Source organism: Lithobates pipiens, unplaced genomic scaffold, assembly GCF_037356315.1.
Source record: "Lithobates pipiens isolate NorthernLeopardFrog02 unplaced genomic scaffold, aLitPip1_a1.2 Scaffold_23, whole genome shotgun sequence".
NCBI lineage: Eukaryota > Metazoa > Chordata > Amphibia > Anura > Ranidae > Lithobates > Lithobates pipiens.
The window spans coordinates 154,756,558-154,780,565 of NW_027507785.1; the positions used below are offsets into that span (position 1 = coordinate 154,756,558).

The 24,008-nt window shown below is 49.5% G+C and overlaps 1 protein-coding gene across 1 annotated transcript in view; it reads left to right on the top strand.

Annotated features, from left to right (window-relative positions):
- GUCY2C (guanylate cyclase 2C) overlaps positions 1 to 24,008 on the top strand; it is a 1,344,189-nt gene that overhangs the window by 321,552 nt on the left and 998,629 nt on the right. The window contains exon 8 of the mRNA XM_077452503.1: positions 23,780 to 23,915. Coding sequence (XP_077308629.1) covers positions 23,780 to 23,915 — 136 coding nt within the window. The remainder of the gene's footprint in view (positions 1 to 23,779; positions 23,916 to 24,008) is intronic.

Below are 24,008 nucleotides of genomic sequence, written 5' to 3' on the forward strand. Positions count from 1 at the left end.
CAGCACAGGGATGGTGGGAGCCCCTCATAATAAGCAGCCCCAGTAGAAATATGACACTGCTCAACCTCTTCAAACAGGAGTGTACGGGCATATAGAACGATGTGCTTTTTTTGGACAAGGAAGTGAGCCAAATGAAGAAAGAAGGTCTGTGTGCTCGATTAAAAAAATAGTTTATAGACATATACATGGTCTACTGGTCACATGTGTTGAATTCCTCCGAGATCCATGCCTCATTCATTTTTAGAAATGTGAGGTAGTTAACACTGTCGTGAGCTAGGCGAGTATGCTTATCGGTCACAATCCCCCCTGCTGCGCTGAACATCCTTTTGGACAGGACACTGGACGAGGGGCAAGCCAACAGTTCGATTGCAAATTGGGCAAGCTCTGGCCAGAGGTCAAGCCTGCCCACCCAGTAGTCCAGGGGTTCATCACTCCTCAGAGCGTCCACATCGGCCGTTAACCTGATGTAGTCGGACACCTGACGATCTAGGCGTTCCCTGATGCTGGATCCGGATGACACCTGTCGATGGGTCGGCTGAAAGAATGACCTCATATCAGAAGTCACCAACACATCTTCAAACCGGCCTCTTCTTGCAGGCGCTGTTGGATTGGTACCCACAACTCCTTCTCTGGGAGTGGGAATTACTCCTCTGCCAGCGCACGCAAAAGCAGAATGCAGCATTTCTCGAAGCAAGGCCTGGAAGTGCTCCATTCTGACAGCCCTCTGTGACGGCGGTAACATTTCTGCCATTTTGTGTTTGTACCGGGGGTCCAAGTACGTTGCCACCCAGTACTGGTCCTTGACCCTTATACTTTTTATACGGGGGTCCCTATTAAAACACTGGAGCATGAAGGCCCCCATTTGCACTAAACTGGAAGCGGTGTGGTGGCCTGGCTCCTGCTCATCATCCAGGATAATGCCGTCCTCTTCATTCTCCTCTCCCCATCCACGCACAACAACAGGGATCCCAGAAAGGTTTAAAGCATGCTTTTCTTGCTCCTCCTCATCCGCCCCGGCACCATCCTCCTCTGACTCCTCTTCAGACTCCTGTTGTTCACTTGTCTCAGATAGAGTAGCCCCCCCTGGGAATTCATCCAGCATTGCGACTTCCTCATCTTCCCGCTCCTGCTCCTCCACAGCTTGATCAATGACACGACGCAATGCACGCTCCATAAAGAAGGCATAAGGTACCATGTCACTGATGGCGCCATGGCTGCGACTGACCAGTTTGGTGATCTCCTCAAATGGCCGAAGAAGTCTGCATGCGTTGCACATGAGCAGCCACTGGCGCGGTGAAAAAAAACCCAGCTCCCCAGAACCTGTTCTGCCGCAGAGCTCATACAGGTAGACATTAACTGCACATTTCTGCTGGAGCAGCTTATCAAGCATATAGAAGGTTGAGTTCCATCGTGTCGGGCAATCGCAAATAAGACGTCTGACCGGCAGATTGTGTCGCCGCTGAATGTCAGCAAGGCGAGCCATGGCCGTGTAAGATCTTCTGAAATGGGTCGAGATTTTCCTTGCCTGCCGCAAGATGTCCTGGACCCCAGGGTATTTGACAACGAATCGCTGCACGACCAAGTTTAAGACATGTGCTATGCATGGCACGTGCGTAATTTTGCCCTGTTTCAATGCGCTAAGCAGATTGGCACCGTTGTCACACACCACTTTACCAACTGTCAAATTGAGCGGTGTTAGCCACTGATCTGCCTGTGAATGCAAAGCTGAAAGGAGTGCAGGGCCAGTGTGGCTCTTGGCTTCCAGGCACAACAGGCGCAGCACGGCATGGCAACGTCTCACCTGGCATGTCAAATAGGTTCTGGGGAGCTTGGGCGGCACAGCGGAAGAGACGATAGCAGCGGAAAAGGAGGAGGCAGCCGAGGAGGAGAGGGAGGAGGATGGAGTAGGAAGAGGAGGAGAAGAAGAGCCAGGCCTGCATGCAATCCGTGGCGGTAAAACCAAATCTACACGGGTGCCACGGGTTACATGCTTGACGGCCGTCAGAAGGTTCACCCAGTGGGCAGTAAAAGTGATATACCTTCCCTGCCCGTGTTTGCTAGACCACGTGTCTGTGGTCAGATGTATCTTGGCACCGAAACTGTGTGCCAGAGATACATTCACTTGCCGCTGAACATGGCCATATAGCTCTGGGATGCCCTTCTGTGAGAAATATTTACTTCCTGGGACCTTCCATTGTGGTGTTCCAATGGCCATAAATTTTTGACAAGGCCTCCGAGTCCACCAGTTTATATGGCAATAGATGGCGGGCTATCAGTTCTGACAAGCCAGCTGTCAACCGTTGGGCAAGAGGGTTATCCGGCGTCATCATTTTTTTACGCTCGAACATTAGGCCCACGGAAGCCTGCCTTTTTGCAGAAAAACGTGAGCTTGGCGTGATGGAAGGTGGAGTGGAGGACAATTGTGAGGAGAGAGGAGAAGGAGAAGTAGAAGACGAGGCTGGACGGTGAGAGCCTGGAGTGCGGCTTTGTGTGTTCCGTTGCTCCCACTGGGCTCGGTGATGGCAGGTCATGTGCCTTCTTAAGGCGGTCGTCCCTAGGTGAGTGTTGGGCTTACCGCGACTAATGCGTTGACTGCAAAGATTGCAGATGGCAACACTATTGTCAGCAGCGGACACGTTAAAAAGTGCCCACACTGCGGAGCCATGTGCCGGCGTCTCTTGTGGGCACCCACGTGACATCACTAGACACGTCATCATTGATGTCACCTTCCCCACAGCTATAAGTAGAGATCTCGGAGTAGGCAGCAACACCAGGGTCCAACCTCCTCCTTGGGCTGATCTGGGTACTGTCGTCAGACTGCTGTGTGGCGGTTGTTGCTACCTCCTCTTCCTGATCCAATGCCAAGAGTGGCTGCGCATCAGAAATGTCTTGATATGGATCGAAAAATAATTCCTGTGACTCAAGCGGAAGGTATGTGGTGGTGGTGTTGTTGGTGGTAGTGTCTTTGGGGGTGCACATAGCAGAGAGTGAAGAAGAGGGTGCAGATCGAGAGGATGAAGAGGGTGCAGAAGAGTAAGGCTGAGTGAGCCACTCAACCAATTCTGGTGCTTCCTTTGACGTAATCGCACGCACTTTCTGCAATTTCCCACTTTGGCTCAAGCTTGTTGCTCCTGCCCTACAACCTACCACCCCTGCGGAAGGGCCTGCCTCTTCCTCTGCCTGTCATTTTTTAAATGACCCTGTGACAAAACTCCCAGTCCCTATACTGATAAAGGACTGCTGCAGAATTGGGCAACAGTCAGCAGTAGTGCACCTCAACCCTATATATTGTGGACCTATACCAGTCCTTAAGGATTAGCAGACTGTACCTCACTCAACCCTATATACTGTAGTACACTATACCTTACCAGTCCTTATACAGACCTTTGTGCAACTAGTAGGTTGTGATTAGCAGACTGTACCTTAGTCCCTATACTGATAAAGGACTGCTGCAGAATAGGGCAGCAGTCAGCAGTAGTGCACCTCAACCCTATATATTGTGGACCTATACCAGTCCTTAAGGATTAGCAGGCTGTACCTCACTCAACCCTATATACTCTAGTACGCTATACCTTACCAGTCCTTAGAAGGACCTTTGTGCAACTAGTAGGTTGTGATTAGCAGACTGTACCTCAGTCCCTATACTGATAAAGGACTGCTGCAGAATAGGGCAGCAGTCAGCAGTAGTGCACCTCAACCCTATATATTGTGGACCTATACCAGTCCTTAAAGCGGGAGTCCGCCGGGAGTTCCGCCGTTTTTTTTTTTAAAAGCCAGCAGCTACAAATACTGCAGCTGCTGACTTTTAAAATAAGGACACATCCCCGCCCAGCGCGCCCGCGATGTCGGCACCCGAAGCCGATCTCTCGATCGTCTCTCGGGTGCTGCCGCCGCCATCTTGGGTATGGGAATCAGGAAGTGGAGCCTTTTCGGCTTCATTTCCCGGTTCCCTACTGCGCATGCGCGAGTCGCGCTGCGCAATAAGTATGGTCCCGCTGCCTCTGGGATCTGTGTGTTTCCCAGCAGGCAGCGGGGGGCTTTCGGAAAGGGGCGTAGATCTACGCCCCTTTCCGCAGATAGCCATGCCGGAAGTGGGTGCAGATACCTGTACTGTACAGGTACCTGCACCCCCCTCCCCCCTGAAAGGTGCCAATTGTGGCGCCGGAGGGGGGGAGGATTCCAATGAGCAGAAGGTCCACTTTAGGGTGGACCTCCGCTTTAAGGATTAGCAGACTGTACCTCACTCAACCCTATATACTCTAGTACGCTATACCTTACCAGTCCTTAGAAGGACCTTTGTGCAACTAGTAGGTTGTGATTAGCAGACTGTACCTCAGTCCCTATACTGATAAAGGACTGCTGCAGAATTGGGCAGCAGTCAGCAGTAGTGCACCTCAACCCTATATATTGTGGACCTATACCAGTCCTTAAGGATTAGCAGACTGTACCTCACTCAACCCTATATACTCTAGTACGCTATACCTTACCAGTCCTTAGAAGGACCTTTGTGCAACTAGTAGGTTGTGATTAGCAGACTGTACCTCAGTCCCTATACTGATAAAGGACTGCTAAAACTTTTGTGAAATAAAAAAAAAAAAAGGACTGCTGCAGAAAAGGGCAGCAGTCAGCAGTAGTGCACCTCAACCCTATATATTGTGGACCTATACCAGTCCTTAAGGATTAGCAGACTGTACCTCACTCAACCCTATATACTCTAGTACGCTATACCTTACCAGTCCTTAGAAGGAGCTTTGTGCAACTAGTAGGTTGTGATTAGCAGACTGTACCTCAGTCCCTATACTGATAAAGGACTGCTGCAGAATAGGGCAGCAGTCAGCAGTAGTGCACCTCAACCCTATATATTGTGGACCTATACCAGTCCTTAAGGATTAGCAGACTGTACCTCACTCAACCCTATATACTGTAGTACACTATACCTTACCAGTCCTTAGAAGGACCTTTGTGCAACTAGTAGGTTGTGATTAGCAGACTGTACCTCAGTCCCTATACTGATAAAGGACTGCTGCAGAATAGGGCAGCAGTCAGCAGTAGTGCACCTCAACCCTATATATTGTGGACCTATACCAGTCCTTAAGGATTAGCAGACTGTACCTCACTCAACCCTATATACTCTAGTACGTTATACCTTACCAGTCCTTAGAAGGACCTTTGTGCAACTAGTAGGTTGTGATTAGCAGACTGTACCTCAGTCCCTATACTGATAAAGGACTGCTGCAGAATAGGGCAGCAGTCAGCAGTAGTGCACCTCAACCCTATATATTGTGGACCTATACCAGTCCTTAAGGATTAGCAGACTGTACCTCACTCAACCCTGTATACTCTAGTACGCTATTACCTTACCAGTCCTTAGAAGGACCTTTGTGCAACTAGTAGGTTGTGATTAGCAGACTGTACCTCAGTCCCTATACTGATAAAGGACTGCTGCAGAATTGGGCAGCAGTCAGCAGTAGTGCACCTCAACCCTATATATTGTGGACCTATACCAGTCCTTAAGGATTAGCAGACTGTACCTCACTCAACCCTATATACTCTAGTACGTTATACCTTACCAGTCCTTAGAAGGACCTTTGTGGAACTAGTAGGTTGCGATTAGCAGACTGTACCTCAGTCCCTATACTGATAAAGAACTACTGCAGCAGAAGGGCAGCAGTCAAGTATAATATTCTTTCTATATTTGAAAGAAAGAATATTATACGTGTACAACCCTATTACCATAGCAGTCCTGAAAAGAACCTTTGTGGACCTAATATTAACAGCTACTGATTAAACTGACTGTCCCTCACTGCCACACACAGCTTCCTGTCTGTCCCTATTTAAACTGACAAAACACAGGCTACTGCAACAATAACTTGAATAGCACTCAAAACTATATCCTGTACTACTTTACCATACCAGTCCTGAAAAGGACTTTTTTCGATCTAAGGCTGGGTTCACACTGCTGCGGGGGGAGATCCGGATGTGATTCGCACCGCACTGCAGTGCAAATCACATCGGATCTCTGTAGCGATGCGAGTTCAGCCATACAGATAGCAAACTCGCACGGGACCCTTTTTTTGGTCCGCAGCAGAATCGGATCGCATGGGTGTTCACACCATGCGATCCGATTCCTGTGCGAGTGTGCAGATCGCACTGCGATATGCGGACGGATCTGGGGGTGTCATTAAGATTTCATTGACACTCCCAGCAGTCCGCATAGGGCAGTGTGAACTGCCGGCGGGAGTCATGCGATGCGGGAAAACGCTGCGGATTCGCGGCGTTCCCGCATCGCTATAGTGTGAACTCAGCCTAATAGTAACAGCTAATGATTAAACTGACTGTCCCTGCTGCACACAGCGTCCTGTCCCTCTCTACACTGACAAAAGACAGGCTGCTGCAACAATGACTTGAATAGCAGTGCCTCAAACCTATATCCTGAACTACACCTAACACCTATACCATACCAGTCCTTAAAATAACTTTTGTGGACCTAATAGCTAGCGATTTGGGTCACGGCAGTCTCTCCCTGCTCCACACAGCAACCTCGCCCTATAGTGACATACGAAAGAATGTAAAATGGCCGCCGGATCGGGTCTATTTATAAGTTAGGGGGAATGTCCAAGTGTCCATGTGCTGTAATGTCTCAATTGGTTGTCCTGTACCACATGATGGATGTGTCATCATAGGTCAAAGTTCTTTTACACAGTAAACACGGAAGTCCACCGGGCAAACAGCGGCAATAGTCCGCCGATTGGGCGGACCGCGAACAGCCGAAATTCGTTGCGACCCGACCGCCGGGCGAACCGTTCGGCCATCCCTTTTCTAGGGTACAAAATGACCATATTTATTCAATTACGTCACCCATGATCCCTAGCTGGTTTGTTTAAAAATACCAGCCAGCTAGGAATCTGTAATTTAGCTTGCCAGGGATCTGTAATGCCAAACAAGCCATTCAGGGATCTGTCATTTAATGTCAGTAATGCTACCACCTCTACAAGACAGTTCACTGGCTAGCTGTTGGCAAACAAACTGGGCAAGGATTTTAGGCGAAACCATTGATCAAATATGATCATGTCAATATTTAGTCAATGACATAACCCTGGATTTCTGGTTGGTTTGTTTACATGTAGCAGGCAGTTGGGGCTCTATCATTTTGGAGTAATAGTGCAGCAGGTCAATGTCACTGGGTGATAGCAGAGAAATATTGTCAGGCGGCATCAGGGGCATGTGATCTTCCCTTCCTCCCAAGGCCAGTCCCAAAAATTGTCACCAGGTCAGGGGGGAAGTCATTAGCCCTATGTATGCTCTGACACAGGCTGGCACAGAGTTTGCACAAGGATTTTTACTTAAGGCTCTAGCGGGCGAATAGGACAGTCCAGGGGAGGGCTGGGCTAGGGGGCAGGGATGCAATTGCCCCCTGGGCTGCTCTGATATGCGGTGGCAAAGGCTGCTGTGTCGTCAGCTCAAAACCGAAACATGCACAGTTCTTGAGCTGGCCGAGTCCAGTACTGTGAGCCAGCAATGTCTTCATGTCAGGGCTGACAGTCTGTGTTACACAGCACAGCCCCGCCCAGCCCTCCCTACTCCACACCATTGGCTGGCAGAGGCTGGACCTGCTCTCTGCTCAATCTGAGCAGTTGGCTGGAATCCAGTGAGGCTCCTGGGAGGCTGGGACCATCCAAGTAAGTGAGCTCCTCCTCTCTCCTCCTCCCTGCAGCCAAAGAGTTTTTTTCTAGCAGCCTGTGCCAGTACCTTGCCCTCCTAGGGCTAGGTGGTATGATGAGGGCTCTCACTGACATGCTGCAGTTTGGCTGCAGTGCTGGTGTACTGACAGTCATCCTGCATGTTGCCCCTGGGACATAGAGGATGCACATTTTTACTGCATGTTCTGAAAGTGCACAAAACGTCCTGCATGCTGCATGTTTGGTGCACTTTCAGAACATGCAGCAACAATGAGTAACCTAAAAGAAGTCTGAGGGGGTGTGACACCCGCCAGTACACCCGCACTGCAGCCAAACCGCAGCACACCAGTGTGAGCCTAAATGCTTGTATTCACTTGCAGCAGCCACTGCCACTCCTCTGAAAAGTGATCCATGCTCAGGTCACTTTTCAGAAGCATTTGACAGGCAGTGAATAGTTGATATCACTTTCATCCCTGCCTGCTTTAAGCCCCCTAAATGCCAATCCCTGCAGGTAATGACACAGTTCACTTTGAACTCCACCTTGTTTCCATTACACTCTGTAGGTATTAGATGTGGTCTCACCTTTTTGTTTGCACATCTAATACCAAAGGGTACTTTCACACTGGGGCGATGTGGTCGGTAGTGGTACAGCGCTGCTCGTTTTAGTGGCGCTTTATCATTGTTTTAGTGGCGCTAGCGGGGCACTTTTAACCCCCACTAGTGGCCAAAGAAAGTGTTAAAAAGGGCCATGTTGCATTCATTTCAATAGGCTGGGCGAGGTGCCCCAATAATGCTGCTTGCTGGACTTGCTGGACACAGGGGGAAAAAATATTTTATTGCACAGCCGGGGGTCTTCCGTCTTCGGGGGTCTTCTCGCCGGACTCCTCCGCTATGTGTGTGTAGCTCTTTTGCCAGCGGAGGAGTCCGGCTTTCTTCCTCCCCGCCGCCGGCCTCTTCTCCCGACTTCGGGGGTCTTGTCCCCCTCTTCGGTTCTTCTGCCGGGCCACCGCGCCTGGTCCGGTGGCCCGGTCTTCTGTCGCTGTCTTCCGTTCTTCTGTCGCCGCCTTCGGTTCTTCTGCCGGGCCACCGCGCCTTCTTGTAGCTCTTTTACAGGCGGTGGCCCGGTCTTCTGTCGCCGTCGCCGCCTTCCGTTCGTGTTCTTCTTCTTGTTCTTCTTGTTCTTCTCCAGGCGATGTTGACACGTCGCTCCCTCCGGCCGGAATGCCAGAGCCGCCCTGCGCTGTGACTTATATAGTGACAATGGGGCGGTGTCACATGGTATATGTCACATGGGTTGATGTCACATGGTGACCCCGCCCCCTTACGATGTCATAGTCCCCATGTGACATCAACCCATGTGACCAACCCATGTGACATATACCATGTGACCCCGCCCCATTGTCACTATATAAGTGACCGCACAGCGCGTCCCCGGCATTCCGGCCGGAGAGCTCGTCGAGTCAACATCTCCAGGAGAAGAACAAGAAGAACAAGAAGAAGAACACGAACGGAAGGCGGCGACGGCGACAGAAGACCGGGCCACCGCCTGTAAAAGAGCTACAAGAAGGCGCGGTGGCCCGGCAGAAGAACCGAAGGCGGCGACAGAAGAACGGAAGACAGCGACAGAAGACCGGGCCACCAGACCAGGCGCGGTGGCCCGGCAGAAGAACCGAAGAGGGGGACAAGACCCCCGAAGTCGGGAGAAGAGGCCGGCGGCGGGGAGGAAGAAAGCCGGACTCCTCCGCTGGCAAAAGAGCTACACACACATAGCGGAGGAGTCCGGCGAGAAGACCCCCGAAGACGGAAGACCCCCGGCTGTGCAATAAAATATTTTTTCCCCCTGTGTTGTGTTTTTATTTGTACTTTATTTCACAGGTGAATGGGTAGGGGTACATTGTACCCCATACTCATTCACATAGGGTGGGGGGCCGGTATCCGGGGGCCCCCTTCTTAAAGGGGGCTCCCGGATTCCGATAAGCCCCCCGCCCGCAGACCCCGACAACCAACGGCCAGGGTTGTCGGGAAGAGGCCCTTGTCCTCATCAACATGGGGACAAGGTGCTTTGGGGTGGGGGGGCCGCGCGGCCCCCCCTTCCCCAAGGCACCCCCCCATGTTGAGGGCACGCGGCCTGGTACGGCTCAGAAGGGGGGGCGCGCTCGCTCGCCCCCCTTTCCTGGCCGGCCGGGTAGCGTGCTCGCACAAGGGTCTGGTGTGGACTTGGGGGGAACCCCCACGCCGATTTTTTTCGGCGTTGGGGTTCCCCTTTAAGCCCATTCCAGGCGGCGGAGCCCGCGACGTCTCCCTCGCGGGCCCCGCCTACCTGTACACGCGCTCGAAATGGGCGGATTTGCCTCCTCCTTACGTGGGCGAGTCCGTTCATTTCAAAAGTTGAGCGAACTGTTTGCCCAACCTTGTTCGTCAAACAGTCCGCTCGTGTGTGGGCAAGTCCGCTCATGCAAATTTTGAGCGGACTGTTTGACAAACTGTTTGCCGAACAAGGTTGGGCGAACAGTCCACGCGTGTGTACGCGGCCTAAGTCCGCCAGATAGTCCGATCGTGTGTACACGGCAAAAGTGGAAGTAAACGGAAATCCCATAGTAATTGTATGGGTGACATCACTTTTCAGGCATTTCTTAGCTATTGTTGGCTTTCTCCTGCACACAGAGGACTCCACTGGAGACTGGACTAACCCTTAATGCATTTAGATAGGTTAGGCTTAGAATGTAGGTGGGAGTTAGTTTGACTTTTTTTTACTTAAAGTGGAAGTAAAGGCAAAACCTAACATATTTATTCCTGTATATGCAGCCTGACTGCATTACAATAATAAATATGGAAGCTTGAATTGGGCTTTAAGTACAGAGGAATATACTGTTCCAAAATTGTACCAAAAACATGCATTTTACACAGTTTGTAGAGAGCTGGTAAACATATTAAATTTTACAGACGGTTTGCCATCCAATCTAACATGCTGCTAGTCACAGGGTATCTTAATCTGAGCTGGAGCACAAAGTAAAAAAAAAAGACAAACATAGTCTGATCAGCCATAACATTATGACCACTGACAGGTGTAAAATTACCAATATTGAATATCTTGTTACAATGAGTAGGATATATTGGGCGGCACAGTAGTTTAGTGGTTAGCACTTTCACCTAGCAGTAAAAAGGGTCACTGGTTCATATCCTAACCATGACACTACCTGCCTGGAGTTTGCATGCTCTCCCTGTGTCTGCGCGGGTTTCCTCTGGGTACTCTGGTTTCCTCCCACACCCCAAAGACATGCAGGTAGGTTAATTGGCTTCTGTCCAAAATTGGCCCTAGTATATGAATGGGGACCTTTGATTGTGGGCTCCTTGAGGGTAGGAACCAATGTGAGTGTGCAATGTACAGGGATAGGGACAATTGTAGACACTCACTCAGGTTGAACTGGATCGGCTGGTGTCTTTATTCAACCTCACTAACTATGTAACTATATAACTTTATTGGGCAGCAAGTGAATATGTTGTTCATGAAGCCAATGTGTTGAAAGCAAGACCAGTGCAACCCAGATATACTCCCCTTTAACTGTTACAGCCCCCCATACCCCTTTCCCACCTTTTTCTTTGAATAAGAGACCCCATCCCTCCTTAGGTAAAGGCCGACATTCCCCCACTCCCCCTAGCTCCTCCTCCCCCCCGTGGGTGTAACTGGGCACCTTATCATGCCCAGCCCTACGCTATCATTCCCCTGCCGTCTCATTGTCACTCCGGTCTTCCCTTGACCAGTGCAACCCAGATATACTCCCCTTTAACTGTTACAGCCCCCTCATACCCCTTTCCCACCTTTGTCTTTGAATAAGAGACCACACCGTTCTCATGGAGTTTATTGGCCATAACAGCCTTTATTAACCAAATAACGTATAAAACTCCAAACTAACTTTAATATAAAACAAAGTAATTGCAACCATAAAGAAACAACATGTTTCAACCCCAATTTATTGGTCAGTGACATAGCTATCTCCTCTTTCACCGAATATATATCACCAGTACACTGCGGGACCTTTACCAACCATCATAGGCCTCTAGCTGTACCGCTCGGAGACACACATTTTTCCTGCAGTGCAACCAAACCAGTATTCATCAACCATTTGATGAATACACCAGAGGGGCCATACTACCGATGAGCCCCCCACCCCTTTTGCCACATCTGTTGCCGCTACCGTCACTGACCAACAAACAAATACCGCCACCACCTGAAAGGATGAAACCTCAACCTAGAGGGCCCCTCCACACCCGCAGGGCCGCCTGTATTCCATCTTGCAAGCCCAGCGACCAAAGGTCGATTCCCACATCCGTGAGGTGGACCCCATCCCTCCTTAGGTAAAGGGCGACATTCTTCTCTAGTTCCCTGTGACATATCACCAGGCCCCCCTCCCGAACCATAAACCTCCCGACCACCTTGTTCACCTGAATCCTAGCTTTATTAAGCCTCTCCACCGACCTTGCCATGCGCCACGCAGTCCTCGCTACCATGTCCAACCATACCAGTAACATGTTCGGAAAAGCCGAACGCAAGTACCCCAGATCCGACTTTACGTCCGCGATCAGATCCCTGATCGTCCTCACCCCTGAATCATTAACCCCTGCATGTACTACCAACACGTCTGGCGGACTATCAAACCTCACATAACGCTCCACTTCTGGGACCAGCCCACGCCACATCATCCCTGGCCTCCCCAGCCACCTTATGTGTGCTTCCCGTCGGGATATCCCCAATTGCCTCCCATCGGGTCTGGCATCCCCTCTCCTGGCTCCCCAGGATACATATGAATGTCCCACAATCCAGACAAGGCGCGGGTGACCTCCATCTGAAACGAAAACCAAAACAGAATGACAAACAACCCCCAAAATAAAACCCACAAAGCAATCACCCCACCAACTTTTTTTTTTATCATTCCATAACCTCATTCCCAAACCAAACCCGAATGTAAGTGCGGAATCTCTTAGATTCCCATCTCCTCATCCGACGTACCGCCACCTCGTCCAACCCACACCTGGCTGCCTCCGTGGCCACCCCAATGCGGAAGGAGTGTGTAGCGTAAGCTGAACCATCCAAACCCATTTTACCTAAACATTTTCGCAGAACCGCCACAAATTGGAACCTGGACAAGTAGGACCCATCCTCATGCACCAGCAAAGGCCCACCGCCTTCCGTTCGTTTCTGGAGAAAACACCCCACCACCCTCACCGGGCAAGCTGCGCACTCTGGCATCGCGAACAACCACACCTGCACACCTCTTCCCTGTTGATCCATCTTCGACTTTCTCAGCTTAACCGGTAACTTATCCGCCCAGAGGTCCACATCCTCCACCAATATACCCCCCCCCCCACCACAGCCCTAGACGGGCTTACCAATTCCCGAAGATGGAAATCCCCCGAAAAAAGCCAACGAAAAAGCCGCCAAAAACGACACCTCATAAGAGGAGGAACACACCGACCCCAGTTGTTGGAGCAATACCAACAAATTAGCAAATGTAATAGGCCTTCATGTGTCACTCCGCCGATGTTCCTTCCGATATCCCTTGATTGCCTGCCTAACCCAAAAACCTTTCGTCCAATCCTCTTGCCCACTCAGTTTAAACCAGAACGCCAAACCTGCCAGTTTCTTCTCAATAGCCGACACCGAGCATCCCGCTTCCATGTTCCTCGTCACAAAATACAGTACCAGCAACTGTACCGCGGACCTATCCCGCTCCACCCCCGCTTCCCGGACCAACTCCGACCATTCCTTCCACACCTTCACGTATGCCGCCCATGTCACCCCACTCACCGACCTCCGGATCCATCCTGCAGCGATTCCGATACCAGCTCCCACATCCAGCCCGGGCAAGGCATGCCTTCCAAGTCCGCCGCTGGTGCCAAGGCCCTGAACTTGTCCCACTGAAAGCGAGACAAAGCATCAGCCAATGTGTTGTCCACTCCCGGGATGTGCACAGCATAAAGAAAAACATTCAACTGCAAGCAACGCAACACCAACTGCCGCATCAGCTGAACGACAGGTTGTGAAGACGCCGACATGCTATTGATGACCTGCACCACCCCCATGTTATTGCAGTTCAGCCTAAGCTTTAGGTTCCGACAAGCTTCCCCCCACAATTCCAATGCCAGCACCACTGGAAACAATTCCAGCAGTACCAAATTCCCGAAGGAAGCCTGCTGCGACCCAGGACCAAGGCCAGGGTTCAGCACTCCACCGTCCCTGAAAAAATGCCCCAAACCCCGTGGAACCCGCGGTGTCGGTGACCAATTCCACGTCAAAATTGCTCACCGGGCCCGACATCCACACCGCCCTGCCATTGTACACGGAGAGGAACTGATACCATACCTTCAGATCCTCCCTATGTTCCTTGTTCAGGCGGATATAGTGCGCCGGGGAGGTCACCCCCGCCGTCACGGCAGACATCCTTCCACAGAAAATCCTGCCCATGGTAATAATCCGGCATGCAAAATTAAGCTTGCCCAACAACGATTGTAACGTACGTAAACTAACCTTCCTCAGACCGTGAATTTCCCTGATTTCTTTCTGAAAATCCAGCAACTTTGCCTCTGGCAATCGACACTCCATAGCCATGGAATCTATCACGATGCCCAGGAAGCTCAGCTCTGTCCTCGGACCCTCCATTTTATCAGCTGCCAGGGGCACACCAAACCTCTCTGCCATGTGGTGCAACGTAGAAAGCAAAATTGCACGCACATTCGAAGAGGGAGGGCCCACGCACAAGAAATCATCCAGGTAATGGATAACCGACTCGACGCCCGCCACGTCCTGCACAACCCACTCCAGAAAGGAACTGAACGCCTTAAACATTGCGCACGAAATGGAACAACCCATGGGCAAGCACTTGTCCACGTAGAATTGTTCCTGCCAGCAACAACCCAACAAGCGAAAACTCTCCGGGTGCACTGGAAGCAGCCAAAATGCAGACTCTATGTCAGATTTTGCCATTAAAGCCCCTTTGCCCTAGCGCTGTACCCAACGTACAGCAGCATCAAATGATGTATAGGACACCGCGCAGGCCTCCGGGTCAATGAAGCCGTTCACCGACCCCCCTTTCGGGAAGGACAAGTGGAGTATCAGCCCGATTTTGTTTGGTTCCTTTTTCGGGACCACCCCAAAGGGTGACACCACTAAGTCCTCCAGTGGTTTTCTCGCAAATGACCCAGCCATGCGCCCCAAAGCCACTTCCTTGGACAGTTTTTCCGCCACCACTTCTGGATGATGCAATGCCAATTTTAAATTCCCCGCCTGCTGGGGCACCACCTTAAACCCACAGGGAATTTTAAAACCGCGTTAAAAACTCGACCTGAGCATCCCCACCGTCGCCCCATCCGGGTACCTACTTAGGAAAGGCTGCATCCTTTCCCACATCACTGGCGTCGTCCCTCTTGTGAGCAGATTCCCTTTTTTAAAACACCTGGTGAGGGTGTGGGCTCCCCCACACCCCAAGCACTCGTGCTTGAACTTACACGATCCCCCGAATTTGCACGAACCCTCATTGAATTGCCAGCACACTCCCCATTTTTTTCCGGCCGACGATCAAGGAGTGGTTACCCCCGGCCCCCCTTGAAATAGCTGAGGTGGCGTTCTCGCCGAAGCCATGAGCCTCATCCAGAGGCTAATGTTTTTATGGTCCCACCGCAATGTGGGCCGGACTGCCCTCCGTTGACGGAACTGCTCGTCGTAGCTCAACCAAGCAGTACCCCCATACACCCTATAAGCCTCCCCAATGGCGTCCATATAACAAAACAATGCCAAACAGTGTTCAGGGTTCTTTTCGCCTAAGATGCTAGCCATAATCGCGAACGCCTGCAACCAATTGGCAAACATCCACGGTATTAACCTGTATCGCCTCTTATCTTCGTCTTCCTTCTTAGAATCGTCTGGCTTCACCCGGTCCAAATTGAATTTCTCAAGTGGCAATAGTGAAAAAAATTTCCACGTATTCCCCCTTGACAATTTTATCTCTTACCTCCTGCTTCAGGTGCGCCCCCAACGGTCCCTCGAAGCACACGTAGACCTCACACTTGGCCGCATCAGCGATCCTCACAATGTCCGACCTGGTGGCCGTCTCAGTGGCCCCTTTCGCACTAGCCGAGGGAATCGGTGACACCACCAGAGGCGTCGGAACCACATCCCCCCGGAGGGTGCTCCCCCACCTCCTCGAGCAGGACCACCGCTATCCACCTCCTGCGCACCTCCCGAAGACTGCACTGTCCCACCGTCAAATTGACCCACCAACACCCACAATCCCTCAAGTAACTCCCGCAACTGTCCCCCTGACCCCGCACCCGCAGGCCCGCTCCCATCCTGCGGTTGGCCAGTGGTGCCCACCCGTGGTGCAGGAGGGACCACCTGCCTTCCACTCCCCGATACCACCCCCATTAAACACTGTAAAGCATTAGTAAAAGCAGCGTTATCACAGGACTTACCACGCTGACTGGGCGCCGCCCCCACAGCCGCTGTGCTGACCTCCATCACCAGAACCGCCCGTCCAGATTCCTCTTCATCCTCTGACAACTCTCCTTCCGATCTGCCCTCCTCCGCTTGACTCCCATCAGTCGGAAGCCGCCCAGGTGACGGGGTCCTGGACGGCGTGCAAATCCGTTCCACTCCTTAACGCGCCGATTGCGCACTGCTCCTCGTTGGGGTCCACCTCCTCCTGGGGTTGCGGACAGAAGGGCCGACCCTGGCACCACTCTGCCCCTGGGACCTATGGTGGCCACCGCCGGGGGGCATCCGCCTCCCCGCTGCATCTCCAGGAACCCTGCTCGCTTGTCCAGCCACAACCAGAGGCGTTGGTGCCCTTCTATCCCCTCCCCTCTGCCCATGCAGGGCTGCAGGGGAAAACGAGCCATGCAACTGTCCCAATGCCCCCCTTTCCAGCCTTGCCATGTGCTGCCCGCCATCCCACTGGCCCCCGCCCCCTGCCCCCCCTCTGCTCGAATGGAGCTACCGTAAGAGACACCCCATCAGACTGCTGAACTCCACAGCGCCCCTGCTGTCCATCCCAGCTCCTGCAGCCAGTGTCGTCTTTTTCTTGTTTCCCAGCCCCCCCCCTCAGGCCATGCAGAGCTGCCGGGGCAATGTCCTGCCCATGCTGTCCTCCGCTCTGAGCAGGGGAAGTGGCGCCATGTTGGCCCGTGGCCCCGCCTCCCGAGCTGGCTCCATGGCGTGCAGGCCTCCTCTGCACCGCCGTGGGGGAATAAAGGCTCCGCTTCGCCAGGGGGTCGATTCCTCCCCCCTCGGGCTCCGATCACTTCTCGAGGGCCTCCCCCAGGTGAATACTGCAATGGCGGCCACGACACCCGGACGCTCGCCGCCTCCCTTCCCCATCCTCACTGCTCCCAGCCAGTGCCTCCGCGACCAGCAATTGGTCGAGTAACCGTGCAATCTCTGCCATGCTGTGTGCCACGCGAGGAGCAGCGCGTAAAACCGCCTCCTCGCTGAACTTTTTTCTCCCGCTCAGCCCCGCACCTTTTTAAGTAAGGCTGCTCCTTCACTCCCCCTAGCTCCTCCTACCTTCCCCCGTGGGCGTAACTGGGCACCTTGTCATGCCCACCCCTACGCTCTTATACCACTGCCATCTCATTGTCGCTCCAGTCTTCCCTGAAAATTTGGACAGGCGTAAAGAGTTCAGCCACTTTGACAAGGGTCAGATTGTAATGACAAAATAACTGGGTCAGAGCAACTGCAATTGTCAGAACCTACCAAATGTAGTCCAAGGAAGAAAAAAACTGAGAACTGGTAACAGGGTCATGAACAGCCAAGGTTCACTGATACATATAGGGAGTTAGGCTAGGGTCACAGTAGCTGGCTTCAAAGTCCTGCAACTTTCAGTGCGACTTTGATGTGACTTTGTACACTATGTGGCATTAAAGTCTTGCCAGAGTCGGACCAAAGTAGTGGAGGAACCTTTTCTAAAGTTGGACAGACTTGTGTAGTATCAGTTAAGACAACTCTCACAGGGAAACATTGAATTTCACATGTCATTCCGACTTAGGGTCTCACAAGTCGGTTCCTATGACGCATCAGTGTGAACTGAGCCTGAAGGTTGGCCTGTGTAGTCCGATCCAATAGAAAACCTACTGTAGCTCAAACTGCTGAAAAAGTTAATGCTGTTTCTGATAGAAAGGTGTCAGAACACACAATGTATCACAGTTTATTGTGTATGGGGCTGCTTAGCCACAGATTACTCAGGGTGGCCATGCTGACCTGTGTCCAAAAGCTCCTACAATGGGCATGCAAGCATCAGAACTGTAACACGAAACAATGTAAGAAGGTGGCCTGGTCTGATAAATTATGTTTTCTTTTACATCATGTGGATGGTTGGATGCACGTGTGTCACTTACGTGGGAAAGAGATGACATCAAGATGTACTATGGGATGCCACTGGATACTTCAAGGATCTGCTACTGATAGCTTGGTGCCAGATACCACATACCTTAAGACGTCTGGTGGCATCTATGTTTTAACTGGTCAGAGTTGTTTAGGCAGCAAAGGGGGAACTATTCATCATTAGGTTGGTGGTAATGATGTTATGGCTGATCGGTGTATGTACAATGCCTTGAAAAAGTATTCATACCCCTTGACATTTTTCACATTTTGTCATATTACAACTAAAAACATAAATATATTTTATTGGGATTTTATGCAATAGACCAACACAAAGTGGCACATAATTGCGATGTGAAAAGAAAAATAATAAGTGTTTTTTAAAATATTTTACAGATAAAGATCTGAAAAGTGTGGCGTGCATTTAAATTAACCCCCTTTACTGTGATACCCCTAACTAAAACCTAGTGGAACCAATTGCCTTCAGAAGTCACCTAATTAGTAAAGGCCAAGTAACACACCAGATAGTTCAGGGATAAAGTTGTGGAGAAGTTTAAATTAGGGTTATAAAAAAAAGGTGTATAAAAAACAATATCAGAAGCTTTGGACATCTCACGGAGCACTGTTCAATCCATCATCTGAAAACAGAAAGAGTATGGCACAACTGCAAACCTACCAAGACATGACTGTCCACCTAAACTGACAGGCCAGACAAGGAGAACATTAATTAGAGAAGCAGCCAAGAGGCCCATGGTAACTCTGGAGGAGCTGCAGAGATCCGCAGCTCAGGTGAGAGAATCTGTTCACAGGACAACTATTAGTCATGCACTCCACAAATCTGGCCTTTATGGAAGAGTGGCAAAAAGAAAGCCATTGTTGAAAGAAAACCATAAGAAGTCCCGTTTGAAGTTTACGAGAAGCCGTGTGGGGGACACAGCAAACATGTAGAAGAAGGTGCTCTGGTCTGAAGAGACAAAAATTTTACTTTTTAGCCTTAAAGCAAAACTCCATGGGGGCGGAAATCTAACACTGCACATCACCCTGAACACACCATCCCCACTGTGAAACATGGTGGTGGCAACATTATGTTGTAGGGGTGCTTTTCTTCATCAGGCACAGGTAAACTGGTCAGAGTTGATGGGAAGATGTTTGAATCCAAATACAGGGCAGTGTTAGAAGAAAACCTGTTAAAGTCTGCAAAAGACTTTAGACTGGAGCGGAGGTTCACATTCCAGCAGGACAACGATCCTACACATATAGTCAGAGCTACAATGGAATGGTTTAGATCAAAGCATATTCATGTGTTAGAATGGCCCAGTCGAGTCCAGACCTAGATCCATTTGAGAATCTGTGGCAAGACTTGAAAATTGCTGTTCACAGAAGCTCTCCATCCAATCTGACAGAGCTTGAGCTATTTTGCAAAGAAGATTGGGCAAAAATGTCACTCTCTCTAGATGTTCAAACTTGTAGAGACATACCCAAAAAGATTTGCAGCTGTAATTGCGGCAAAAGGTGGTTCTACAAAGAGCGGCACAGTGGTGTAGTGGTTAGTACTCTTGCCTAGCAGTAAAAAGGGTCACTGGTACTGCAAAGTAAAGGGTTAGGAACAATTGTAGACACTCACTCAGGATGGACTGGTGTCTTTACTGACCATCTTTATTCAACCTTACTAACTATGTAACTATATTAACTCAGAGAGCTGAATACAATTCCACATCACACTTTTCATATATTTATTTGTAAAAAATGTTGAAAATCATTTATCATTCATTTTCCTTCCACTTCACAATTATGTGCCACTTTGTGTTGGTCTATCAAATATAATCCAAAAAACAAATGTTACTTTTTTGGTTGGAACATGACAAAATGTGGAAAATTTCAAAGGGTATGAATACTTTTTCAATGCACTGTATTACTATTTCTGCAACCTGACTACATTACAGCAATACATCTTTGGCTTAAAGAAATATTTAAAGAAAAATTTTAGAATTTTAATCTGTGAGCTAAATTTATTGTACTGTCTCATTTCACAAAACAATTATTTGAAATATAAAAACACTTTACAAGAGAATGTCTGAAAAAATATTACGCATATACAGAATTTTTTTGGTCAATGTCCTGACCTTCCTGATATACCTGTAGGTCCATTTGATGTGTTGTGGCAAAACCTGAAACCTGGCAAATTATGAAATAGGAGATAATTACTTTTCATATCTAGGATGCCTGTCAATATAATTCATAGAAAGGAAAATATATCAACACCATTCTGATGCAGTTTCTTTATCGTACATCACAGGACATAGAGCCTCAGTATTCACTGATGGGTTATATAGGCACCACTAGATGATGGACACTGGCACACCCTAGACAGGAAGTTTAGCCCCCTATATAACCCCTCCCCTAACTGGGAGTACCTCAGTTTTTTAGCCAGTGTCTTAGGTGTTGGTAAATAGTTGAGTAAAGATGTGCTGGCTGAGTTCCGCTGGAATATTCCTTACTGGGGCAAAGCCATGCAACTGGGATCCGTTCAAAGTGATTTTTCTAGGTTGAACTGAATGGTACCCAGGCCTCATGTCTGAAGAAATGAGGTTCTGGCTGTAATGCTTCTCTTTTTAGAGAGCTGGACCCCGGCAGCCAGTATTTGTTTTTTTCAGCCATATTCCTGGTGGGGGGGTTTAGGGGCCCAGAGCTAGGATCCCCCTTTTTTAAGGAGGCCCTAGTCCTTGAAGGTTTTTTAAAATGGAGCCCATCGTGAGAGGTGAATATTGGGTCTGTCACTACAGACCCCCTGGCTGGATAAGATAAGGAATTTTTCCAGTTTCTTATGGTATTTCTCCTTTAAGTAATAATGCTATGCCTAAAGTCAGCACCGGGGGCTGTAAAGGGCACATACCTTCCATGCTTGTCTTTCTCATCTCTGTAGTCATGCTGCACGCTTCCTCCAGCCCAGGCTGCAGGTAGGATGGTAGTATGAGGGAGTTTTTCTGCTAAGAATGTTTCCCCACAGCTCTTTTTATTCTAAGGGCAGTTAACGGTACCCGCACTACCTCCCGCCGCCACTGCCACCATTGCCGCCGCCATTATGGGGGTTTTTTCTCCCACCTAGTCCCCACTCCTCCGCCCAGCCTCCCCTCCACAGTGATCCGATCGGAATTCCCTCGGCTTGCGCAGGAAAACAGGGCCTGCTTGAAAAAGCTCAAGGGGAGGGGTGGTTTTTGGCATCAATAGACTTAAAAGATGCTTACCTGCATGTACCTATTTTTTTTCCCACTCATCAGAAATATCTGCATTTCGAAGTAGAAAATTGTCATTTTCAGTTTGTAGCTTTGCCCTTTCTACCAGTGACCTGGAAGGTGGTAACAATAGATGCCAGCCTTTCGGGCTGGAGAGCCATTCTGGAAGAGGCAACTGTCCAAGGGAAATGGTCCAGGATCGAGAAGACCTTACCCATCAATATTCTGAAGATTCGGGCAGCGTACCTGGCCCTAAAAGCCTGGACATTCAAATTGCAGGGTCGTCCTGTCAGGATCCAATCCAACAATGCCACAGCTGTGGCTTATATCAATCACCAAGGGGGTACCCAGAGTCGTGCTGCCCAGAAAGAGGTAAACCAGATCCTGATCTGGCCAGAGAAGCATGTGCCATGCATATCGGCAGTCTTCATTCCAGGGGTACCCAGGGGTAGAGAACTGGCAGGCAGACTACTTAAGTCGCCGGCAGTTGTTCCCAGGGGAATAGTCTCTTCACCCCGACATCTTCCAGCCATATGTCAAAGATGGGGGATCCCGGATGTAGATCTGTTTGCATCCAGGTTCAACTACAAGATCAACAACTTTGTGTCAAGAACAAGGGATCCACTTGCATGCGGGACGGATGCATTGGTGATTCCATGGCATCAGTTCTCACAGATTTATGCATTCCCTCGTATTCTGCTGCTACCACGGGTTCTTCACAGGATCAAGCAGGAAAAGAAGTCAGTGCTTCTAGTGACCACAGCGTGGCCCAGAAGATCTTGGTATGCAGAGATAGTAAAAATGGCGGTAGGGTCTCCATGGACCCTACTACTAATATGTCCAGACCTGCTATCCCAGGGACCAGTGTTCCATCCTACCTTACAAACACTAAATTTGACGGTTTGGCTATTGAAACCCACATTCTGAAGAATCGTGGGCTTTCAGGCCCAGTAACTTCTACCTTGATTAATGAAAGGAAACCAGCTTCCAGAGTCATTTATTATAGAGTCTGGAAGGCTTATGTCTCCTGTTGTGAATCCAGGGGTTGGCATCCCAGGAAGTTTGCCTTTCTGCAAATGGGGTTAGAAATGAAATTGGCCTTGAGTACTATCAACTATTGTTTCAATGACCGCTTGCCTCTCATTCCTTGATCCGAAGATTTATTCAGGGGGCAACGAGGCTTAATCCACCGTTTAGAGCCCCCCTGAACTCCTGGGACTTGAATTTAGTTCTGTCAGCTTTACAGAAGCAGACTTTTGAGCAAATACGACATATTCCCTTGGTCCTGTTGACAAGGAAGCTAGTTTTTCTGGTAGCCATTTCTTCTGCAAGAAGGGTATCAGAATTGGCAGCCCTTTCTTGTAAAGAGCCATATTTAATTGTTCATAAGGATAGAGTGGTTTTACGTCCTAATCCTAGCTTTCTTCCGAAGGTGGTTTCAAATTTTCATTTAAACCGGGATATTGTTCTGCCTTCATTCTTCCCAGATCCCTGTTCTAAGGAAGAAAAGTCACTACATTCTCTGGGTGTAGTGAGAGCGGTCAAAGCTTATTTGGTAGCAACCGCTCAGGTTTGCGAAACTGATATTTTGTTTGTGTTGCCTGAAGGTCCTAAGATAGGACAGGCAGCGTTGAAATTCACCATTGCTAAATGGTTTCGACTGTGATTTTTCAAGCCTATGGTTTAAAGGAGAAAGTTCCACCTTTTTTTAAATCAAGGCGCACTCCACCAGGGCTGTTAGTGCTTCTTGGACAGTGAGTGCATCATCAGGCCTCCATGACTCAGATCTGTAAGGCTGAAACTTGGTCTTCAGTCCATACATTCACCAAATTCTATCAGGTGGATGTGAAAAGGCATGAGGATATTGCTTTCGGGTGCAGTGTGCTGCAGGCCTCAGCACAGGGTCCCCAGGTCTGATGGCTCTCTACTTTGTTTGTGTCCCCTCCCCTCAGGTGGCATTGCTCTGGGACATCCCATCAGTGAATACTGAGGCTCTGTGTCTTGTAATGTATGATAAAGAAAATAGGATTTTTATAACAGCTTACCTGTAAAATCCTTTTCTTGGAGTACATCACAGGGACACAGAGCTACCGCCCCTCTTTTTGGGGATATGTATTACACTCGTATTGCTTTGCTACAAAACTGAGGTACTCCCAGTTAGGGGAGGGGTTATATAGGGGGGTAAAATTCCTGTCTAGGTTGTGCCAGTGTCCTTCACCTAATGGTGCATATATAACCCATGAGTGAATACTGAGGCTCTGTGTCCTGTGATGTACTGAAATATGTAATGTAAGAAAAGGATTTTTACAGGTAAGCTGTTATAAAAATCCTATTTTTCTCTCTCAGGCTTCATTTATATACTATTGGAACTGACAAAGGAACAGTTTAACAGAACTGCATTTACAAAATAGTTTTGTAGGGTTGATCATATGCCAGTATTTGTTTTTTTTAGTAATCTGTATTTTTTTTGCAATCTCAAAGTTTTTGTTCAATTTTAGCTTCAAGATGACTATGCTGCTGGCTATCTAGATGCAGTGCTTCTCTTTGGCCACGTTCTGAAGAGGTTTCTTAGGACGCAAGATATCACCACAGACTTCAAATTCATAGATCAGTTTCGGAACATCTCTTTTCAAGGTTAGCTGCCACAGCAAAGTGTCAAATGCATGCCTAATTCTAAATATTAGGTTTATTTAATAAGGCAAAAGAATCGGGAGATGGGAAATGGTG